Source organism: Trichoplax adhaerens, genomic scaffold, assembly GCF_000150275.1.
Source record: "Trichoplax adhaerens TRIADscaffold_15 genomic scaffold, whole genome shotgun sequence".
In the NCBI taxonomy this organism is placed as follows: domain Eukaryota; kingdom Metazoa; phylum Placozoa; class Uniplacotomia; order Trichoplacea; family Trichoplacidae; genus Trichoplax; species Trichoplax adhaerens.
In genome coordinates, this window is record NW_002060957.1 from 289,317 (window position 1) to 309,801 (window position 20,485).

General features: G+C 35.1%; 3 protein-coding genes across 3 annotated transcripts; 1 reads left to right on the plus strand and 2 right to left on the minus strand.

Annotated features, from left to right (window-relative positions):
- Positions 1-373: 373 nt before the first annotated feature.
- Positions 374-17,520, plus strand: TRIADDRAFT_60369 (uncharacterized protein; the record flags this gene model as incomplete). The annotated part of the gene is made up of 39 exons (XM_002116320.1): positions 374-1,351; positions 1,400-1,465; positions 1,650-1,736; positions 1,834-2,022; positions 2,312-2,477; positions 2,625-2,704; positions 2,793-2,889; positions 2,988-3,131; positions 3,218-3,261; positions 3,342-3,425; positions 3,605-3,749; positions 3,832-4,003; positions 4,136-4,261; positions 4,346-4,505; positions 4,633-4,692; positions 5,174-5,359; positions 5,430-5,559; positions 5,646-5,834; positions 5,921-6,130; positions 6,199-6,351; positions 6,430-6,544; positions 6,619-6,716; positions 6,819-6,959; positions 7,041-7,309; positions 7,446-7,640; positions 7,742-9,588; positions 9,717-11,563; positions 11,638-14,858; positions 14,964-15,038; positions 15,118-15,351; positions 15,435-15,578; positions 15,719-15,844; positions 15,934-16,010; positions 16,097-16,268; positions 16,409-16,489; positions 16,579-16,731; positions 16,835-16,968; positions 17,063-17,234; positions 17,326-17,520. 39 exons carry the CDS (start codon positions 374-376, stop codon positions 17,518-17,520), a joined length of 12,762 nt encoding a protein of 4,253 aa, XP_002116356.1.
- Positions 17,521-18,283: 763 nt separating this feature from the next.
- Positions 18,284-18,616, minus strand: TRIADDRAFT_30764 (expressed hypothetical protein; the record flags this gene model as incomplete). The annotated part of the gene is made up of 1 exon (XM_002116407.1): positions 18,284-18,616. The coding sequence occupies one exon, from the start codon at positions 18,614-18,616 to the stop codon at positions 18,284-18,286; it is 333 nt and encodes a 110-aa protein (XP_002116443.1).
- Positions 18,617-18,760: 144 nt separating this feature from the next.
- On the minus strand, positions 18,761-19,075 carry TRIADDRAFT_17879 (uncharacterized protein; the record flags this gene model as incomplete). The annotated part of the gene is made up of 1 exon (XM_002116408.1): positions 18,761-19,075. A coding segment is annotated over one exon (315 nt), but the record flags the coding sequence as incomplete, so codon positions are not given.
- Between the last annotated feature and the right edge of the window lie 1,410 nt (positions 19,076-20,485).

Below are 20,485 nucleotides of genomic sequence, written 5' to 3' on the forward strand. Positions count from 1 at the left end.
GGCTATTTTAATCATCGTCTTCGCTTACAGGAAACTATTCTTGATACAACCGACGGTATTATCGTCTCGAAAAAGGAGCTTGATTCAAAGTTGTTGTTATGAGTGATGATGGGTTGCTAGTTTTCACAACATGATGGCTTGTCAGCACAATCCGTTGAGGATAGCATATTATTATTAGGGTTGAGAAGAGAGGATTTTATTTTACAATTACACATCATAATTACTGATATTTTTTAAGATAATTAAATTATTGTCGATATTGCCGATTTGGATATTAGACTATAGAAGTTTACATGAAATCAATCAAGCAGCGTGGAGTGTAGTACAATTGAAACTTATCTAAATTCAACCTTAATCATCAATCTCCATCACCATGCAAGAGAATAGTTGTGAATGGAGTCAAGGCTATCATTTAACGTGGTATGACCATTTGAATGCTGATTGGAGTAATGAAAATATTAGGCTGTTTACATCACGTCATGGTATTGATGGATTGTTCGACAAATTGGTAACCAACCGTGAGGCCCAAGCAGCCAATCATGACCATCAAAATAGTACTTATAGTGCCTTGCCCACCTATGAAAGCAAGACGATCGATCAATCGTTGTTAGTAGACTACCTCAACACTTTAATCCTCAATCAATATCGATTAGTTAAAGCAGTCAATACTCAGTTGCCATTTACGACTTATCTTCGCAAACGATTAATTATCCTACAACGATTATATCATGCCAACTTTTATCGATATTATAGCCAAGACAAGCCTCTCTTACAAAGTGTTGCAGCAGCGTCGTCGACACATTCCAGTGGTCCGACAAGAGGGCCTGATTCATCCAATTCTCTTTATCGCCCATCGACTTCAGCCATAACCAATCTTGCTACAACTGGACAATCGCAAGGAGTCAATTTATTAATTGAAGTGGGTGTCAAGACTGGTATCAATGTCATATTTATGCTATTAAAACAGTCATGGTTGAATGATGCCAAGAGTAGTACTTATTGGAATCAACTTCTTTCAACCGCTTTACAAACGTTAATGTTGATGCCTCCGTTAAGTTTAGCTAGTGAGCCCAAATTACCTAGATTAGCTCAAGATACTTTAAATAGCGTCGTTGAATTTTTGACATCATCGCTACAAGCTGATTCCGGTAATACTTTTGAAGGTCGACAAATAGCCATTGAATTATTATTAACCATTGCAATACAGAAAGGCTCTCTTGGTGCTATTCTCAATTGGATACAATTAGCATTATCGTTAGCTAATTCTCCTCATCCTTTGCCTCAAGACCAACCCATGGCTATCCATGGCGATCTATTTAATCGTTTATTGCTACAAATTGAAATTGGCAATGTAAGATATTCTAATATAAATATCGGTATACGGTATCTTGTTGCATAGTGCTATCGATCATTATTGATATCAATTTATGAATCAATTGAATCAATTGGTGTTGAATCCATTGCAGTAAGTCAAAGTTATTTTTAGGTAATACTGTCTGACGTTGTAGTTTTCATTCATTCTGTACAGTAAGATGCCTATTTCTATTGACAAATTGTTAATGATACCACCCTATTCTAACAAAACACTGGTAAGAGTGAGAGATCAATAGTCAACGTATTACAAATAATTTCATTTAATAATTTTATAGGCAAATGGCAGTGAGAATAAATCTGTTACCAGCACACAACAAGAATACATTTACATCGAGGATGCTGCTATACACTTGCTGCAAGAGGTAGAATTCAATCAACAGTAATGATGGTATAGCCTGCACGTAATGGATACATTATTATTACTGATTAATAACATAAATGATTGGATTGCATTTATAGGTAGCCAGTTTAGCACGTGAACATGAAGGCATTTTTCGAGATACCGTCGATTCTTCATTACAAACTGATCACGTTAAAGAATCACATGTTTATGTTTGGGGAAGCAATAGTAGTTACCAGTTGGGTATATCCGAACCAGAGAAAATGCTAATACCACACCTTACACCTTCTTTTGCAAATAGTGAACAGGTAAGATTATCAATGATAATTATATGTATTATTATCTTATTTAAATTATTTCTATATCAATAATATTAATATACAAGAATTGCATTGTTTTATGTGTGACTGGTGTGAGCTAAACTTCTCCATTCCGATATCTTCTATTCAAATAGATGGTAGCTGGACAATACTGTACCTTTGCTGTTTCCCATAATGGCTATGTGAAAGCCTGTGGCAAGGCTAGTTTATACTCTTGATTATTTCAATTAGGCCTTGGTTATTGTTGTAATGATCAATTATTGCGCATATCGTGTAGGGTAATTACGGCCGATTAGGACTTGGGGATTCGAGTAATCAAAATCGGCCAAAATTGATTAGATTTGAACACGAATGTAAAATTAAAAATTTGGTATCATCTAAAGGCTCTGATGGACATACGTTGGCTATAGCAAGCGATGGTCGAATTTATAGTTGGGGAGATGGTAATGCAATGATTGACATTGTACAGAATAGCGTTATTTTTAACTGCAAAGTTCAAGTTATTTGCATACTTAATGATATTTGTCATAAAAACTTGAGGGAAATCGTTATTATATCGCTCAATAGACCACTCTATGACTTTACCTTAGGTGATTATGGTAAGTTAGGCCATGGCAATCATGTCACTCAGAAAAGTCCTAAATTAATTTTAGGTCCTATGCAAGGAAAGGTACTATTACTATTAATTATAATTATTAATCGTCATTCTTCATTGCAAAGTTATATTGATAGCGATGATCTAATAACATCTATTGAAGGTTGTACGTCAAATAGCTGTTGGATATCGGCATAGTGCTGCTATAACAAGTGAAGGCCTACTATACACTTGGGGAGATGGAGATTACGGAAGATTAGGTAATTTTAATTATGTTAGCTTACAATATGCTTGCGATCAAACAAGGATTGCTAATCTATACGGTATAAATATGATGCTATGATACAATTAATTACAGGTCATGGTGATAATCATAGTAGAAGTATTCCTACACTGGTTAAGGACATTACTGGTGTCGGCTCAGTTAGTTGTGGAAGTTCTTTCACTGTCGTAATATCACAAGATGCAACTACAGTATGGTCATTTGGTGCTGGCGACAACGGTATAGTTTATAGTTTTAATATATAGAGAGATACATGTATTACAAATCTGCTTGCAATTTATGTATATAAATAATATAAATTACAGGTAAACTTGGCCATGGCGACACAAGCAGAGTGTATAGACCTAAGGTATTAGCGTAATTACTAATAATGTGTTCGATACGGGCAGTGTGCTATTTTTATTCACTACTTGTATAATATGATTACAGGTTATTTCCAATTTACAAGGCTTGCTAATTCGTAAAGTTTGTTGTGCTAGCCAAAGTTCTTTAGCTTTAACATCGATTGGTCAGGTATGCAGTAAATATTAATTTGTACTCTTTTACTTCAATTTTAATTTTAAAAATTCTTTTACTGATAAAGTATTGGATTATAAATTTTCTTTTTAATTTTTTTATTAAAACGTAATGTTGTACTGTGTACGAAATTGCTTTGATACGATTATTTTCTGTCAATAATATCACAATAAAAGGTATTTGTATGGGGTAGCGGGCCTTGTCTTGGTTATGGCCAGGCTGATGCTACTTTCTTGGTACCAAAGCGGCTAGATGAATTTCAAGATCTTCAAATTATTGATATTGCTGTTGGTGATAACCACTGTTTAGCTTTGACTTGCGGTAAGGCTTTCACGAATAAAATACTTATTGTTATGCTACGACTACAAGCTGTAGTGCTTCATATGAATTTAATTTCTATTAGATAATGATGTCTATTCTTGGGGAAATAATGCTTCTGGCCAGTGTGGTCTTGGTAATAATAATAGCCCCGTTTTACTACCGAGAAAAGTTACTGGTTTTGATAATCATGTTATATATCAAATATCGGTTGGCACATCGCATAGCATAGCATGGACAGCTCTGCCAACTGATAGGTAATTGCATTAACAAAATGGTAAAGCAAATAGACTAGGAAATGATTTGATTAGAATGCATACTGTTGATGTAGGTGTTCATTGAAGCATAAATTTATCCGGCTTTAATAATATTATTAACCCTGTCTTTAGGTGCATTGTGACCTCATACAAACCGTTTTGTATCGATCTAAAAGAAAACACTTTTTCGAAATTATATCATTTATTAGATAGATTTTGTACATTCAATGATACGGCCAGTTCAGTTGTTACTCATGGGTATGTATCTAGTATGAAAGCATGAATTACTCAATTATCGAAATATTCTAAATTAATTAGTCCTAAAATTTTTTATTGTGGCAGGCAGAGAAAACAACTCGTTTGTACTTGTTTAAATCTTCTAGCAATACATCTATCATTAGCTTCAACTGACTGGTGTTCGTGGACTTCTGCTCTTGGACAATATTCACAACCTTTAAGGGAGCTTATGTTTCGGCTCATTGATACCCCAGAATACTTTGAGGTCTCGTTCAATGATCTATCATAAAAGGAAGCTATCGTTACATTATCCGTTTATTTCATTATTGTAATTTCAATCAGTGAAACCATCAATGCATCATATTTAAAATTATTGAATATTTATATCGCAGGACGCCAAAAATGTGCTATCCGTTGGGGCGCGTTTATTGTTACCTGACTTACCGGAAATGGTAACACTATTGCAATCACTCTTGCCTCATGTTTCCCAAAAATGGCATTCACTCTCAAGAGGACAAGTACTATACTTGCTCTATTTCTGAAATTTCTAGACACTACTGTAATAGTTGACCAGTAGACGTTTTATTATCTGCCTTATTAGTCCTTAACTGCCACAATTTTATTTTGTCGTAACTAGATTACGCAAATACGCTTGATTTTGAAAGATCTGTATGATGACGAACGTATCGCTAACCTAATGGAGTTCAGAACACATTCCAGTGACACAGATTTATCAAGAATGAATTTAGCTACATCCTTAATGATGATGTTGTTGAACAATTTGAAGGGCTTTTGGGTAGTTAAAATTTTAAAATTGTTTGCATTTATTATGTGTATATTGGCTCAGAGTAGACACGATCTGTGGTCATTATCAGAGCTTGCCTTGTTGTTTAGTATCTATAATATGATAACTTTATTCTTTCTTAATATTAGGCAAAGAGCATGAAACATGAAGAAATACTAGAAATCAGGAATACATCTACAAATGCTGAAAAGTTTATAAATTCAGCTGAGGGACTATTAATTTTTCAGCAAATGGACGATCTCTTATTAATAATGCAGAAACATCTGTTGACTTTGTGTAATAAATATATTGGAAAAACTCATTCTGACCAACAAGTAAGTCTTAAAATGTGTTACCATTTAAGGACCTTTTCTTACCTTTTTAACTTTTTTAATTTTTCCTTAGCCGAAATTGTGCCTGGAAGCTCTTAATGCGTACGTATCAGCATTGACCACTTCCACAGTGGATATCTTAGTAGAAGCTAAAGTAATTGTGCAGCATTTCAGCGTTGCAGATAAAATTCGCGAAGTATTAGGTACGAAAATCAAAAAGGCTCTTCAACGTTGTCTAATGTTGTTTTAATGTTGCCTAATTTTTCTTTGAATTAATTAATTATGACAGAAGCCGTATTGAATTCAGTAGTTGGGACCCATCTTTCGCAAGTAACTCACTCTCTTCTCCTCTTACCTCCAATGATTACTAAAACGTATTTGCCGGATTTAATTTTGTTGGTCTCATGCCTTGATGACTTTCTATGCTTACTACCAGGCATAGAATCAGTTGATAAAGAATTGGAGAACTTATCTAATGGTAAAGTATTTTTCTTTAATTATTTACTAATTATTAAATATACAAATTCGTAACTTAACGCTATGCATCAAATTACTATTCTTCAGAGAAAACGGAAACAAGCGATAAGGAATTTGGATTAGAATATAAAGAGCCATATGTATGGCTACTAGATATTCAACGTACTTGCTGTTTTTTAATCGGCCGCTGCATAGGTGGCATGTTGTATGACATGCCGTCATGTAATGAAGATATCGTCAACTATTGGATTAAAAGCACTTTATTGCAGAACGGCTTTGAAGAGTGTATTAATGAAGGTATTCTGATGTTGAATAATCCATATTAAATTGTTAGTATAATTAAATTTTAAATGTCATTTCTTTAGATGAATACCATCGACGTGTAATTTCAGAAGAGGAAATGGAAAATTTGATCATTAAAATCAATCCTAGCATAGTTGGATTAATAAATCCTAATAAAAGTGATACAGCAACTGAGCTACTTTGGCAACACGTGAGAGAATGGTTGGATGATGATGGTATTAATTGTCTTATTACAAAGTTACATTATATGATTGCGTCTTAAACCTACTTTATTATTAACTCTTTCACATTAGGCCAGGATGAGCTAAGTACTAAATATAATGTCTTATTGGATGATGCTTGTAAGTATGCTTTAGCAAGCATGTTGAAACACTGTCGATTTGCTGGCGTTGATATAATTAACTCAAGGTAATTGCATTGAGTCAATATTTACATCATCATTTTTCCAGCCATTCCTACTGAATAATTAATGCATATTTTAGACAATCGAACGATTCACCGCTAAGATTAGTATTAACAAATCTCAATAAACTAAGGACGAACTTAACTTCTTGGATTAAAAAATTCAAAGGCTTTGGTGGTAGGTTTTAAAAATTTATATTCTGACGGTGTATAATATCCTGTTACAATTTACGGTTATGTCTAAAAGATTTTAATTTCAATTTCTATTCCTAACTCTTAGATAATTCATTCAAGAAGATACAGGATCGTTTAAAGTCTTTTGCTCTATTTTTATGCTGTTATATAAAATCGGCATTGCTCGCTAACAATGATGAAGTTCAATTTGTGGTTGAACAATTTTTTATGAAAAAAGTGGCATCAGGTTAGATTAGCGAATAGTGTCATAGAATTTGCGTATTAATTATTGTCATAATAGTTAAAATGAGGACAATTTGATCTTAAGGATCTTCAAATGAACAAAACGAAGGTCTATCAAGTGGAAGCACGAATGCTGCAAATAACAGTGGTAACATTGACATTGGAGTAAAAGGGCTAGCAAATAAATTAGAACCTAACCGTCAGAATGCTATCCTTCGACAAATGAAGCAGATATGTGATCAAGTAGCGAAATTTATGTCACTAGCCATAGCAGCAACATCGTCAAGTTGTAAGAATATCGATCTGCCATCTATGATCATTGATATTGCCCGTAATAGTAGGCAGAAATCAGAGGTAATACCTGAATTTATTATTTAAACTATTAATTAATTATTAGTTAACTGATAATTTTAATGTTCATTATTATTAACACTGATGAAACATAAAACCTCAATTCTATCTGTTAAAATACAACATCTGCTTTATACAGATGAGAATTTATGGGCTCAAAGTTTTATTGACGCTATTATCTCCTGATGTTACACCACCTGATTTGATTCATTCTGCTGAAGTAACACCACGATTTTCATTGCCGTCGCTTCCGTCATGCCAAGTGCAATTTCTTATTGGTTGTTTTGGTAACATTCCATCAATAAAGTTGGACACAAATTTTACCCATTACCAGGTAAGGCAAAAATGACTTGAAATAATAATTGTTCCGATCTGATGTTAGTGAGTTATATTGACTGTAATCCATATTGCTGTTTATATTTCTATCTTGTGAAGGATATGACGTTTTTTAATACAACTGAAGCTCAGTTGGAAATGCAAGGTGCAACCCATCGTTTATATCGTATGCTGCTAGGATTGTTACATCGGTATCTATGTGATAAGGATAGCGATCAAAATACTTGGTCGTGCACGATATTGGTACTTCTCCAGTCATTAAGTCTATATCACAATTATGAAGATTTAAAAGTTCTTATTAGCAGTGAAGTAGTTAATATCCTTAGTCGTCTTATTAATAAAGTCAATCCATTGAAGATGTCGCTACATTCAAGAAGTGTGGCCTTTTCACCTCAGACACCATTTCATATTGCCAGCAAGAATTGGTTGCAGTTATTGATGTCTGTAGCAAGTTTAAGATTACTGCAGATATTTTGTATAAGTGTTTGTTTAACTTCAAAATCGTTCTCTAAAGTAACCATGGATTCAATCGGGGAAATATTGTGGCAGCTTCTATTAAAACTAAAGAAATGTCGTCATACATTGTTAGGCACTGATTGGAATCTATCAGCATTTTTGGTATTTATAAGAAGACTGTCATTTTCAAATAGTTTTATTTCTACTATAAGTTCCACGAAGTGGGTCAAAAGCCTTCTTGAAATTAATAACTCATATTTGGAGACCAGCGGTGATGGTGTTATCAGTATACAACAACGGTTACTGTCTATTAACTTACTAAAATGTACTCTATCAGCTTTGACCGCTGATGAGCATGTTATACGGCAAATTATTGAATCGCTTTTCGATAATATATCCGATATGATGTCATTTATTCAACCGTCAACAGAGTATAGTGATTACTCGAAATTAATTGTGGATTATACTACTGATTCTCCCATGAACTTAGATCCTGCTATACCTATTAAAGCCAATTTTGATCCTGATCTTACGATATGCTGTACGGTTGAAAATCTTACTACTCTAGTTCATAGTGTAAATGGGCGAGGATACGGCATTGCCGCTTCTAGCATAAAATCTGGTACTCGACGATGGAATTTCTATGTAACACAGGATACACGAAATAGCGATGGTGTTTGTATTGGTATGACACGTTATCCAATAACCGATTATAATTATCGCACAACTTCGGATATGTGGTTATATCGTGCTTGTAACGGTAGTTTGTATCATGGTGGTGAACTTCCTTCATCAACTTTTCCATCTTATGCTGGTGGTGATTATATTACTGTTATTGTTGATATGCAATCATGTAATATTGCATTTGGTAAAAATGATGAAGAGCCGATGATAGCTTTTGAAAATATCGATCGTCAAGAATTACTTCCTGTAATTGTATTTGGCAATAATAGCCCTGGAGAAAGAATTTCATTACTGGATATGAGAATTGACGGCCCACCAATTGATCTTATAGCTGGTGATCCATTATGTGCTCCTAGTCATGTCATTAGTGCACAAGCCTTGGTTGAGCTCATAAGAGAATTGCATGAAAATAAGAATTGGAAAACAATTATAAACGAAACCATTATAAATCGTTTGACAATTAATGATAACGTCTTAATCGCAAATAACGATGAAGCTGATGGTGTTACCTACAGCCACATTTTCCCCCATCATCAAATCAGTGATAGCATCGTGTACAGTGTTGCTTTTAATGTTGATTCACTGGAAGAGCATCAGGATCCAGATTATCCTAAATTATGTCTGCATACTTTATGCAGATTAGCTTGGCCGGCTCTAGCAGTATTGGGTGGCATCGATTGTGGTTATAGGGTTGGTAGTACTTGTCAGCATCAACCAAGTTCGCGAATAGTAACACTTCTTGGCATGAAACGAAGTTACAGTAAACTTGTAACAGTACTATGGAATGATACCGATGCAGCTGTGAGGTTGACAAATCATTTTGTTATAACTTACTACTATTTATAGATAGTAATTAGTAATAAATGAGATTATCCAAATCTTGTAAGATTTTTTGCTAACTTTATGTTCTATCTTGCTTGTATTATCTTTTTAGTGAGATTCCTTTAGCTCAGCTAAAGTTGTACAAGCCGAAGTCTTTTGATATAGATGGATTAGACTGTATTAATGCCGATGTTATACAAAGCATTATTTATCTTTCTGGCCTCCCTGAGAATCCTTTGAAAGAGTATCGTGCAAATTCGCTTTTTGATGGTGATAATGTACAAGATCATGACATTGCCTCTACAGCTTTTGCAAACTCTGTCGACTCAGCACATTTGCGCGAGGGTAATGATGTTCAGTTGCCTAGATGGATATCATCTTACTATAAGTTAATTCAAATAAGGCAAGATAGCGAGCTCAATACTGTTAAATTATCACACTTGCAGTTTACAGCCACGAAGGCTTTGATGATTTTAATCAGTTGTAGAAAATTTACACAGTTACTGTCTGGACAAGAAGCAGTAGAACTATATGATAGTTGTACGAATGACTCACTAAAGCAAGTCTGCATCCCCTTTATGAAGTATTTTGTGCGAAGTGCTATTTCATCATCGCCAATTCGCCGATTTATCCCTTTTACAGAATTTGATCGAGTTTTCTCTGTTTTTGTCACTAAAATTCAAGGTTTTATTAATAAAAATGAATGGGATAGAGAATCCTTATCCTCTTCACCAACCAAAATAAAGTCTGTTGATGCAGCAGAAATGGCTGGTAGAATTGTTGGCGATCACTCAGCAAGAGCAATTAGTGATAAAAGCGGTTTGACTGTTGCAAATATTTCTACATCGATTTCTGGGCCATTATTAGAGATGGGTTTTTCACGAACACAAATTCAAATGGCTATTGAAGCAACAGCTGATGAAAATACTATTCCAAATATTCGTGATATGTTATCATGGTTACTTAGATCTGAAATTAGATCACAATTACACTCTACCGATGATCATGCCGCTACTTCTGCTCGTCATTTTCATGTTCATGATCAGAGTACGCCTACTCATGTCAATCAACTAAATAGCCATCTTTTTGATCAATCTACGCGTATGTCACAGTTATCTGGCCATAGTGTAATTGGCAGTGCAACTACCCAAGTGCCCACTTTACATGCTTCTAATGAAGTCTGTGAGTTATGTTTACTTAACTCAAGTAATATGGACAGGCATATGCGTAGTTATCATCCAGGCTGTAATTCAAATTCTTCTGTTAATCAAGTTTGCGGATCTGGAACTCCCTATTATCTATGTCCTTCTTGCCGTAGCAACTATTTGCGGCAGTATGGTAGTGGAGGTGAAATAACAACAAAATTATCTACAGTTGAAAATCGTTACAGCTTTGGAAGATTTAAATTACTAGAGGAAGCATTTGATCTCCTTAGCCCATCTGATAGATCGAAAACAAGTCAAGGACTAGTTATTGATGCCAATGATACTGCCGATTTACGTTTAGCAAGTGATAGTTTCGATGATATAGCGCCTGTTCTTAAATTTTCTTTTATCGATTTTAAAGATAATATCATGCAGTATGATCAAACTGATTCATTAGGCAATCACTTTGCCTGTTATGCACACTGCCAAATAAATTCAGAAGGCAGCCAACAATCTACTCGAAGTGTAACTATAGAAAAGAAAAAACTTCGTGGGTCTCTGGCGCAGCAAGGCCAACGCTTGAAAAGCAAATCTGATCGAATTTTTGCTATGCGTCGATGTACCGTAGCATCCCAGATTTGCGCAGCTAGAATAACAACAACCTATTTATTGGCCTTGTTTTATTATTTACCTTCACATGCGGAAAAATTAAAGTATTTACATGTTCTTGAACTTGATGATGCTGACAAGTTGATTAAATTGTTGCAAATTGCAATTGCTGGTAGAATAGATCAAGATTATGTTAGTATGTATGGTAAGTTGAAATGTTAGCTTTGAATGTTATCACCATTTTACTCCTTATTTAATCAGTCTCAACTTTGTTATTAGGTATATCTTCAGCAGAACAAATTGACGTTATAATTTCTGCAATCAATGTATTAATATCCTATGACCAATCCGCTTTTCGACAAGTGGTTTTATTATGCACCTATGACTTGTCTAAGGTTGCATTTGGAGAAGGAATTAATAATGATGGAACTAACATTTTAACCGATCCTAAAGCAGCAATATCAGATCACCAAATATTTTGCTCATCAAGAAATCTATCAATTGTCAAGTCGTTAATTGAAACAGTGATTGATTCATTAGCGGCACATTCGCAGCAAAATCAGGCTTGGATTCCGACGAGATCTCATCACATACTCGGAAACAAGGACCTTTTACTACCACTATTGAATGTTTTAGCTGCTTGTAGCATAAGTAAACTTTTACCTTCATGGGAACGTTCGTGGGCTGCTTATCAACTTGCAATACTGATGGGTAAATTAGCTCATTTCGGTTCCAAATCAGATACCAAGATAACTTTCAAGTCCCTCAAGAGTTTGCAATGTTACTTGCCATCTTGTTCAACTCAATTATTATCAGCACATAAGACGCCAGTTATATCATTGTCTTGTCATTTTGATTCTGGACTTGTTGTTATTAGTACTGTTAGTAATACGGTCTATTTAAGGGAACTTAAAACTGGTGGCTACCATGCTACAGTGCTGGATGTTGAAGAAACTGATACTAATATAGATTGCGATGACGCCAACTTATTTCATGAAGAAAATAAAATCCGAAAATATATTGGTAATTTACAATTCAATTCCAATGGAAAATATTTCGCTGGTAGTAAGCGTAGGAAGATTTATTTTGGTGTTACCTCCAATGGTAAACGTTCAGTTTATACACAAGCATGCCATGTAACGTGTTTGACGTGGCCACGATATCGACGTATCAACTCAGGTGAAGAAAATATAAGAGACTATTTACTAGTGGGAACAGAGAATGGCGACGTATTTATATTGGAAGTCAACAATAATGACGCGTTACAGAAAAGACCTATGCCAGCATTTCAGCGATCTTCAGCCATTACATCATTAGCTTGGCACAGTACATCAAGCTATTTTATAGTTGCTAGCGCTGATGGCATCATCCAAATTGGATTGCTATCTCACCTATTCGATCCAGTAGAAATATATCGACATCCGGATGAATGTGATATTACTACTAGTTGGGATGTGTCAGGAAGGTATTTATCGATCATTGTAGCCAGTCATGATGACTCAACTGCTATGATTTGGGTGGAAGATAATCAAGAACTTAAGCTAGACTTTACAATTCCACTCAATACTACAATCATTAAATGGTCAAATGGATTTGTAGATAAAACGGGTGAGACATGTTTATTTGCTACTGGAGACGATATTGGCTTAATTCGAATGTATGTTGTATCATATCAGGGAGTTTCATCTAATTTTGAACATCAATCGATTTCGCCCGTAAGTGCATTCGAACGTAAGCAATTCAATAGTAAAAATTTATCGCGTCATCAATATTCTAATATTTATCACCTTTACAATATTGCTGGCCATGAGGATAGTATTGTTTCGTTAGCATTCATTTCAAATGACTCCGTCCTAGTGTCTTTGTGTGCAGATCATCAGGTTAATTTTTGGTCCGCTTATGATGGAATCCCGTTACAAACATACCAAAGCAATAAACCCGTTGTTTGTTTTGAATCTTTGGGTAACTTTGGCCTTGCCTTAGGCAGCGTAGGATTGAAGGACGTTACTGTATTTCTGTTTAATGATGATTGGTTGGAGAAAATCCGTTATTCTGCAGTATCAAAACATTCCTTGCATTTATGTGGTTTTACTCAATTAGATATTGCACCTTGTTTATGTGGATTGATTAAAAATCTACCAGCCATCATGTTAGAACAGTATACTTATGAAAAATGTATTATTAAAGATGGCGATCAATTAATGCACAGCCGTTACCTTCAAAGTCTCACATCAATCGTTTGTACACTGAATTTAGATAGAATTATTTGTTATGATCCGATAAAGCGCTCCATAAATTTAGAAACGATATATCCATTACCGGAATGGAAATGGCTTGTAGATTATTGTAGGGCAGAACAACTCTGTGTATCACTTCAATGTAGTCGACAGCAGAATTTGTTCCAACTAATCACTTCTACCAAGGAGAACGAAATTCTTCCACCTTGGAAATTGGCCATGGATCGTGAAATTATAGAATGGGTTACAGATAGACCGCAAGATTGGAAAATGAGTGCAAAATGTGAAGCTTATACATGGGGTGGTGGCCGCCATGGCCAATTAGCTGAATCAGGCCGACTAGTCTTACAGCCGACATTAACGAGTTCATTTTCTAAAGCTAAGCAAATTCATTGTGGCCATAATAGTACTTTCGTTATTGAACATGATGGCACGGTTCTTGCTTGCGGTGAAGGAAGTTATGGTCGACTAGGGCAAGGTAATTCGGACGACTTGCCGCGCCTTAGGCCTATTACAGCCTTACAAGGATTTGTTGTAACAGAATTAGCAACATCGACAGGTTTGGAGGGGCATTCACTCGCATTGACTGAAACGGGCGAAGTATTTAGTTGGGGAGATGGTGATTATGGAAAACTGGGTCATGGAAATAGCGAACGTCAGCGCCGCCCAAGACAGATTGAAGCATTAAGAGGAGAAGATGTTCTTCATGTTGCATGTGGCCATAAACATTCAGCTATTGTTACTGTTGATGGCAAGCTATTTACGTTTGGCGCTAGCGACTTAGGGCGATTAGGTTTAGGTAATACTAGCAATAAAAAATTGCCAGCACAAGTTACCGCTCTACAACCAATCATGGTAGAATTGATTGCATGTGGTGCTAATCATACCGTTGTTGTTACAACGGATCGAGAGTCAGTGTGGACTTTTGGCGAAGGGGAGTATGGACAACTAGGCTTAGGTAGAACCACAGCTAAAATGACCCCCCAATATGTTGATGCATTTAGTAAATTGAACATTAAGAAGATATGCTGTGGTGCTCGTTTTACTTTAGCGTTAACAAAAGAAGGGAAAGTTTATTCTTGTGGTCACAATCGATGTAACGGGATTTTCGAAGTCGATACGCAGCACGCCGACTATTATCCGCAACAAGTTATGGCTTTATCCGAGCAATTTATAGAGGATATTGCAGCTGGTTATGAACATGCCTTAGCACTAACGAAAGAGGGAGATGTTTGGAGTTGGGGCAATGATACAGATGGACAAGTAAGACTCAATAGTAGTCAAAAGTTTTTCTTATCCATTTAATGCTAATGGTAGTAAAATGCCAATATAATTTATGCTCACTCATTTATCCAATTTATCACTCAGCTTGGATTAGGTCAAACGCTACCACAACGGGAACCTTGCCTTATATCAAGTCTTCAAGGGAAAGGCATTCGCCAGGTAAACGCTTCTTTATTCAACATTTTTGTTAGCATTTCTGCTTAATTACCTTAGTATATTGACCTATTACTTTTATTAGATTTCAGCTGGACATAATCACAGTGCAGCGTGGACAGTAGCGCCAGCAAGTATTCGAAAAGCTATGGCAACGTCAAGTTCATTGGAATTAGGTTTACCGGAAAGAATACCAGAAATCTATGGTTCCCTTGCTGGGATAGATATACAACTGATCAGATCTAGATTACAATATCTGTTAGACATGTCCGAAGCTATTTATTATTCCTGGAGATTACTTGATTTATGTCCTAAAAAGGTATATTGTATTCTGTTTGCTTTCAGCTGTTTACATCAGCTATCTTGAGATCAATAACTGTACTTATTAAATTTTTCTAATAGTTGAGCCATATCAGCAACGGATTTATGGGCATCATGCAAGGATTTTTGCGCCCTTTATTACCAACACGAGTAACGATGCAACCATTCCTTCGTCACATCAGTAAAACCATGCTACACAATCGTAATTTTGGACCAACGGTCAAGGTGGAGCGATTAAGCACTCGGTAAAGACTGACAATAACACAGTATTAACAATATACCCATGAAACTCTAACAAATAGTTTTATTCACACTTTTAAATTAGTGATGAACATTGTAAGCCTATTTTCGTCCAAATTGCGCAGCAAGTGATGCAATCCAACTTAGCTGAGCTATGTCTGCCTATGAGAGCCTGGAAAGTTAAGCTAGTGGGTGAAGGTGCTGATGATGCTGGTGGAGTCTTTGATGATACAGTTAGTGAAATGTGTAAGGTATGCTGTAGTACTGAAAGTTACTTGAAGATATTTTAAAGTTTTAATACCCGTGCTCAAAAATTACACTTAAATTATAAAATTACTAGGAATTAGAAAGCAATGATGTCTCACTACTTATTCCAACGCCAAATTCAGTTGATCAACTTGGCTACAATCAGGATAGGTAGTTATCGTGTATATGATATTGATATAATATCTTGAAAAGGTGGAATGCTTACTCTGTTGTATTGTTTGTTTACAATCCGTAAGATTTATTATTAACCCGTCAGCATCATCGATAGAAGAATTGAAAAAATTTGAATTCTTGGGAGTGTTACTCGGTATAAGTGTACGATCAAAAAAGCCATTAGATCTTCACTTGTCTCCGACAGTTTGGAAGCAGATATGTGGCATTCCATTAACTGAAGGCGATATTGAAGAGGTATCAATTATATTATGGTTACTACTCACTCGTTTCAATCTAAACTACAATACATCAAAAGATTTCGTGTTAGCGTATAAATGAATTTGGGCATTTACTGTTTCCGCGTAAGATTAATTAACTTTGTCGTATAAATATAGGTTGATACTTTATTTATCCAAACTATGCGAAGTCTTCGAGACGTAGAATATAATGATATTGACGAGAACACATTCCAGGAGGTATTATTAAGATGAATAAATTCTTAATTGATACGTCATATGGATGTATATTTGTTCGACTTATTATACTATGTTTGTATTCTTGGTAGTATTTTCCCATAAGTACCTTTGTTGCTAAAGATTCGAATGGCAAGTTTGTTCCTATCGTTCCTGGTGGTAGAAATATTGAATTATCATACAATACGAGAATGAATTATGTTAAATCTGCAATCGAATTTAGATTGCATGAAGTAGATTCCCAGGTAATTTGATTATACAATCAGTTATACTGTAAGCTTTTTAATTTATACCATTGTTGCGGGTTTGAAGTTTATGATTATCAATGTCAATATATTGTAAATTTAGATCGCTGCTATTAGAAAGGGAATGTCATGGGTCATTCCCGTTCCATTATTATCTTTTATGACCGAATTACAGTTGGAAAAGATCACTTGTGGGGCAGCTGAGATTGATATCTCGGTACTTAAAAGTATGATTAGGTACGATTTAAAATCTTTCTTCTACAAGCAATACAATCTGTTCGTATACTTAACTATCTATCGAGGTAGTTAATTTCTTTTGCCATGTCTTTAGTTTTAAAGCAGGAGAAGAAATAAATCAATTATTGTCCTGGTTATGGTCTATTTTGGAATCATTTAGTAGTAAGGAGAAAGTCCTTTTCATGCGTTTCATTTCTGGTAGATCTAGACTACCATCAAATAAAATGGATTTAGGGCAAAAATTTCAAGTTATCAAGGTTGATCGGGTAAGTATTTTCGCGATCGTATTATCAGCTTTACGAATAGGTGAATATTTAGCTGCTTCACTAGCGTTAATTGGTGTCTTATGCTCTTCAGCCGTTAGATTCTTTGCCTATGTCGCAAACATGTTTCTTCCAATTACGACTACCATCTTATTCATCACAAGAGGTTATGGCAGAGAAGCTACGTTATGCTATCAGTAACTGCCGATCAATAGATACCGATAATTATATGTTGGCTAATAATGATATTACTGAGGCGCCCGGAGATCTTGCTGATGAAATGTTGTAGACATTAATTTCTTTACGGAAAGAGTAGTTTTGGTTATTAGTATCTATTAGTTGTATATTAGACTGCATCTTTTCGAAGTTGTGCTACTGTATATTTGCAAGAATCGATAACTTTGATCCGCTGCCATAGTATTGTACTATTTGATTTTTAGAAAGAAACTGTTATTTACGTAAAGTTGAACTTAAATTATGGCATTTGTATCGCACCGTATTCTTTTTCCACACTGTTAATTGCCTAATAAGGCTTATTCATCTAGTTGTACTTGCTTAAATAATTTTTTTAAATAATACGACCTAGTATACAATTGTGAAAACTGAATTTTTATCTATTTTTGTACTAATATCGGAAATTAGCTCTTGAAGGCTGTACATTAATACAAGCAATTTACAGCGTCCGCTGAATATGTATCAAGATATATTTTGCTTATATCAGTCATTGGACACAATTTTATTACATGAATCTGTGCGCTGTTTGCTAATCGGTGCAATTGTAAATATACAGGAAAGACAATGGTTGATTAACTTTAACACACAATAACATTATTTATGCTGTCATGGCATAAGTTGCTATTGCTAGCGTTAATTCCGATATTAACGCTTGCTTTCAAAATGCTGTAGCAAACTAGGATATAGTTAAATTAAATTTTATGATTTATAAACGGTTGTGATAAACCTGTTGGAATTATTTTACTGATTTAATTATAATAAAGTGAAAACAAGCCGTTCTATTGGCGATTTAATGATCAACCTTTGCAGATTGATAGTTAATGTTTAGGCTTACAAGATCTTAAATGGACTTGCAGTCTATCGGGTAAAAATGTACGCCCACAATGAGGACAGGGTACTAGTTGAGCTTGTGCCGATTTCCAAGCACCCTCATTAGAAGCTTCCCATTCAGATCGAGATATTTTTTGCCCTGATGTTGGCAAGGCTCTTTCAACTGGTTTGACTGGGGTTTTTCGACGTTGCTCTGGAGGTAAAGCAGCATTATCTGATTGCCATTTTTTCAAACATTGTGGTTCATGAATCTTAATTGATGCACTACCGTATTTTCTACCACAAATATAACATATTACGTAAGGGATGCTGTTCATCATTTTATGATCTTGCTCCTTTTCGGAGTTAACTGACTTATTCCCGGTAGGACGGTTTTCACTCTCGGCATGAAATTCTAGTGATATCTTTGAGGTGTTTTTAGCACTTCTTGTTGTTCTTGGTCGTTCAGTTGTTTTATTGTTCGCTTTAGTCGGCGAAGGTTTACAACTGCGTAAATGAACTGGTAGTCTATCCGGTAAAAACGTCCTTCCACAATTCTGACAAGGGAGTAATTGATCCATCGCAGATTTATAAGCTAAACGATTCATTTCCGAATGTTGATGGGTGATTCCATCATTGTTAGACTCTAGTGTTGGTTTAACAGGTGAGGGTCTACGTAACTTTTTAGGCAATTTACTATTTTCAATTTCCCATTTCTTTAAACATTGAGGTTCGTGAATAGCTAATGAAGATGTTCCAAATTCTCGACCGCATATGTAACAAATAAGTGTTTTTGGTTTGGGAGGTATCTTTTGCCGTTGATTATTAGATGATGATTGCGTTACTCGTTGAGCGGTTACCGCTGGATGATTATTTTGCATACTAGATTTACTATGATTTGTAGAAGATTTAACGACAGGCAAGGAATGTTTAGGTTTATAGCTTCTGGAAAATGTTGCTGTTTCAGATCTAGAAGGTTGGTCATTAGGAGCCCTTGGGACAGTTGATTTTGCTTCAAGAGAAGATGATAATCTTTTACCACTAGCTATACGTTTACCTAGGCTGGAGGAATTGTTCGATTTCTTATTAGCAGGGACTGATGGTTGAACATGAGCATTTTTAATTGGATTTAGTTTTTTACAGCTTCTTAAATGTACTTCCAATCGATCTGGTTGAAAAGTTCGCCCACATTGACTACACGCCACTAACTGTTTCTGATACAAATCGAAGGCGACTTGATTTTGCTCTTGTAACTGTTTACCTCGGGATACTTGTTGTAATACCTTGGGCTTTTCTGGCAATGTTCTTCTCTGATCAGCTGGTAATTTAGCATTTTCTTCTTCCCATTTCTTAATACATTGAGGTTGGTGAATTTGAATCGATTTACTACCATATTGGCGGCCACAAATATAACATATAACACTAATAGGACCACGGCCTACAGCGCCATCTTTTGGAGGAGGTCTAGGAGATTGCATTGGTTGTCAGGGAAACGCTGGCTTCACGTCAAAAAAAAAGCACCGTATCTATTCTAGAACTAAAATCTCATTGACTTTGGTAATTCTTTAGTATATTATAAATAATTAATTGGACGAAAATATTCTCATTTCTACTACAGTAGACTTGGTCGTTGTAACTAATCGTCGTGAGTATAGCTGCCACTGAATAAAATTGCTTGTAATTCTATCATTAAATTACAAGTATCGCTTCAAGAATGACTGAGAGAAGATCAACTTGAAACATTTATTCCATATTAGTATACCCTAGACGGCGATAATTAATATCTTGAATGATGTCAATCGTTCCTCCATTAAACTATGTAATGATTAAGCAAGGAGAGTACTGTGCCAATTATTCGATAGAGATATTGTAGATTCAAGTAAGAAATAAACGCGAAAGCTCCTATTTTCCCAACAATTAATGATAATTCTGAATTAAAACTAGGCTTTGCCTTGATGAATAGTATCTTTGTTTATAATTGATAGTACTTACCTATCTATCTATCTCTTCTTATACTGTCTATTATAAAACAGAAGACTTCAAATCGGCTGACGAGTTGAGTAAAATTTCTGCTTTTTATTGCTGTGGCATACAAATATTGATAACATGTATAATTATGCAATATTAACGTATAATAGAACTTGATAGATACTACTAAATTTTGTATATATTGTAGAAGGCGAAATAAGAACAATACTTAAATTAATAAA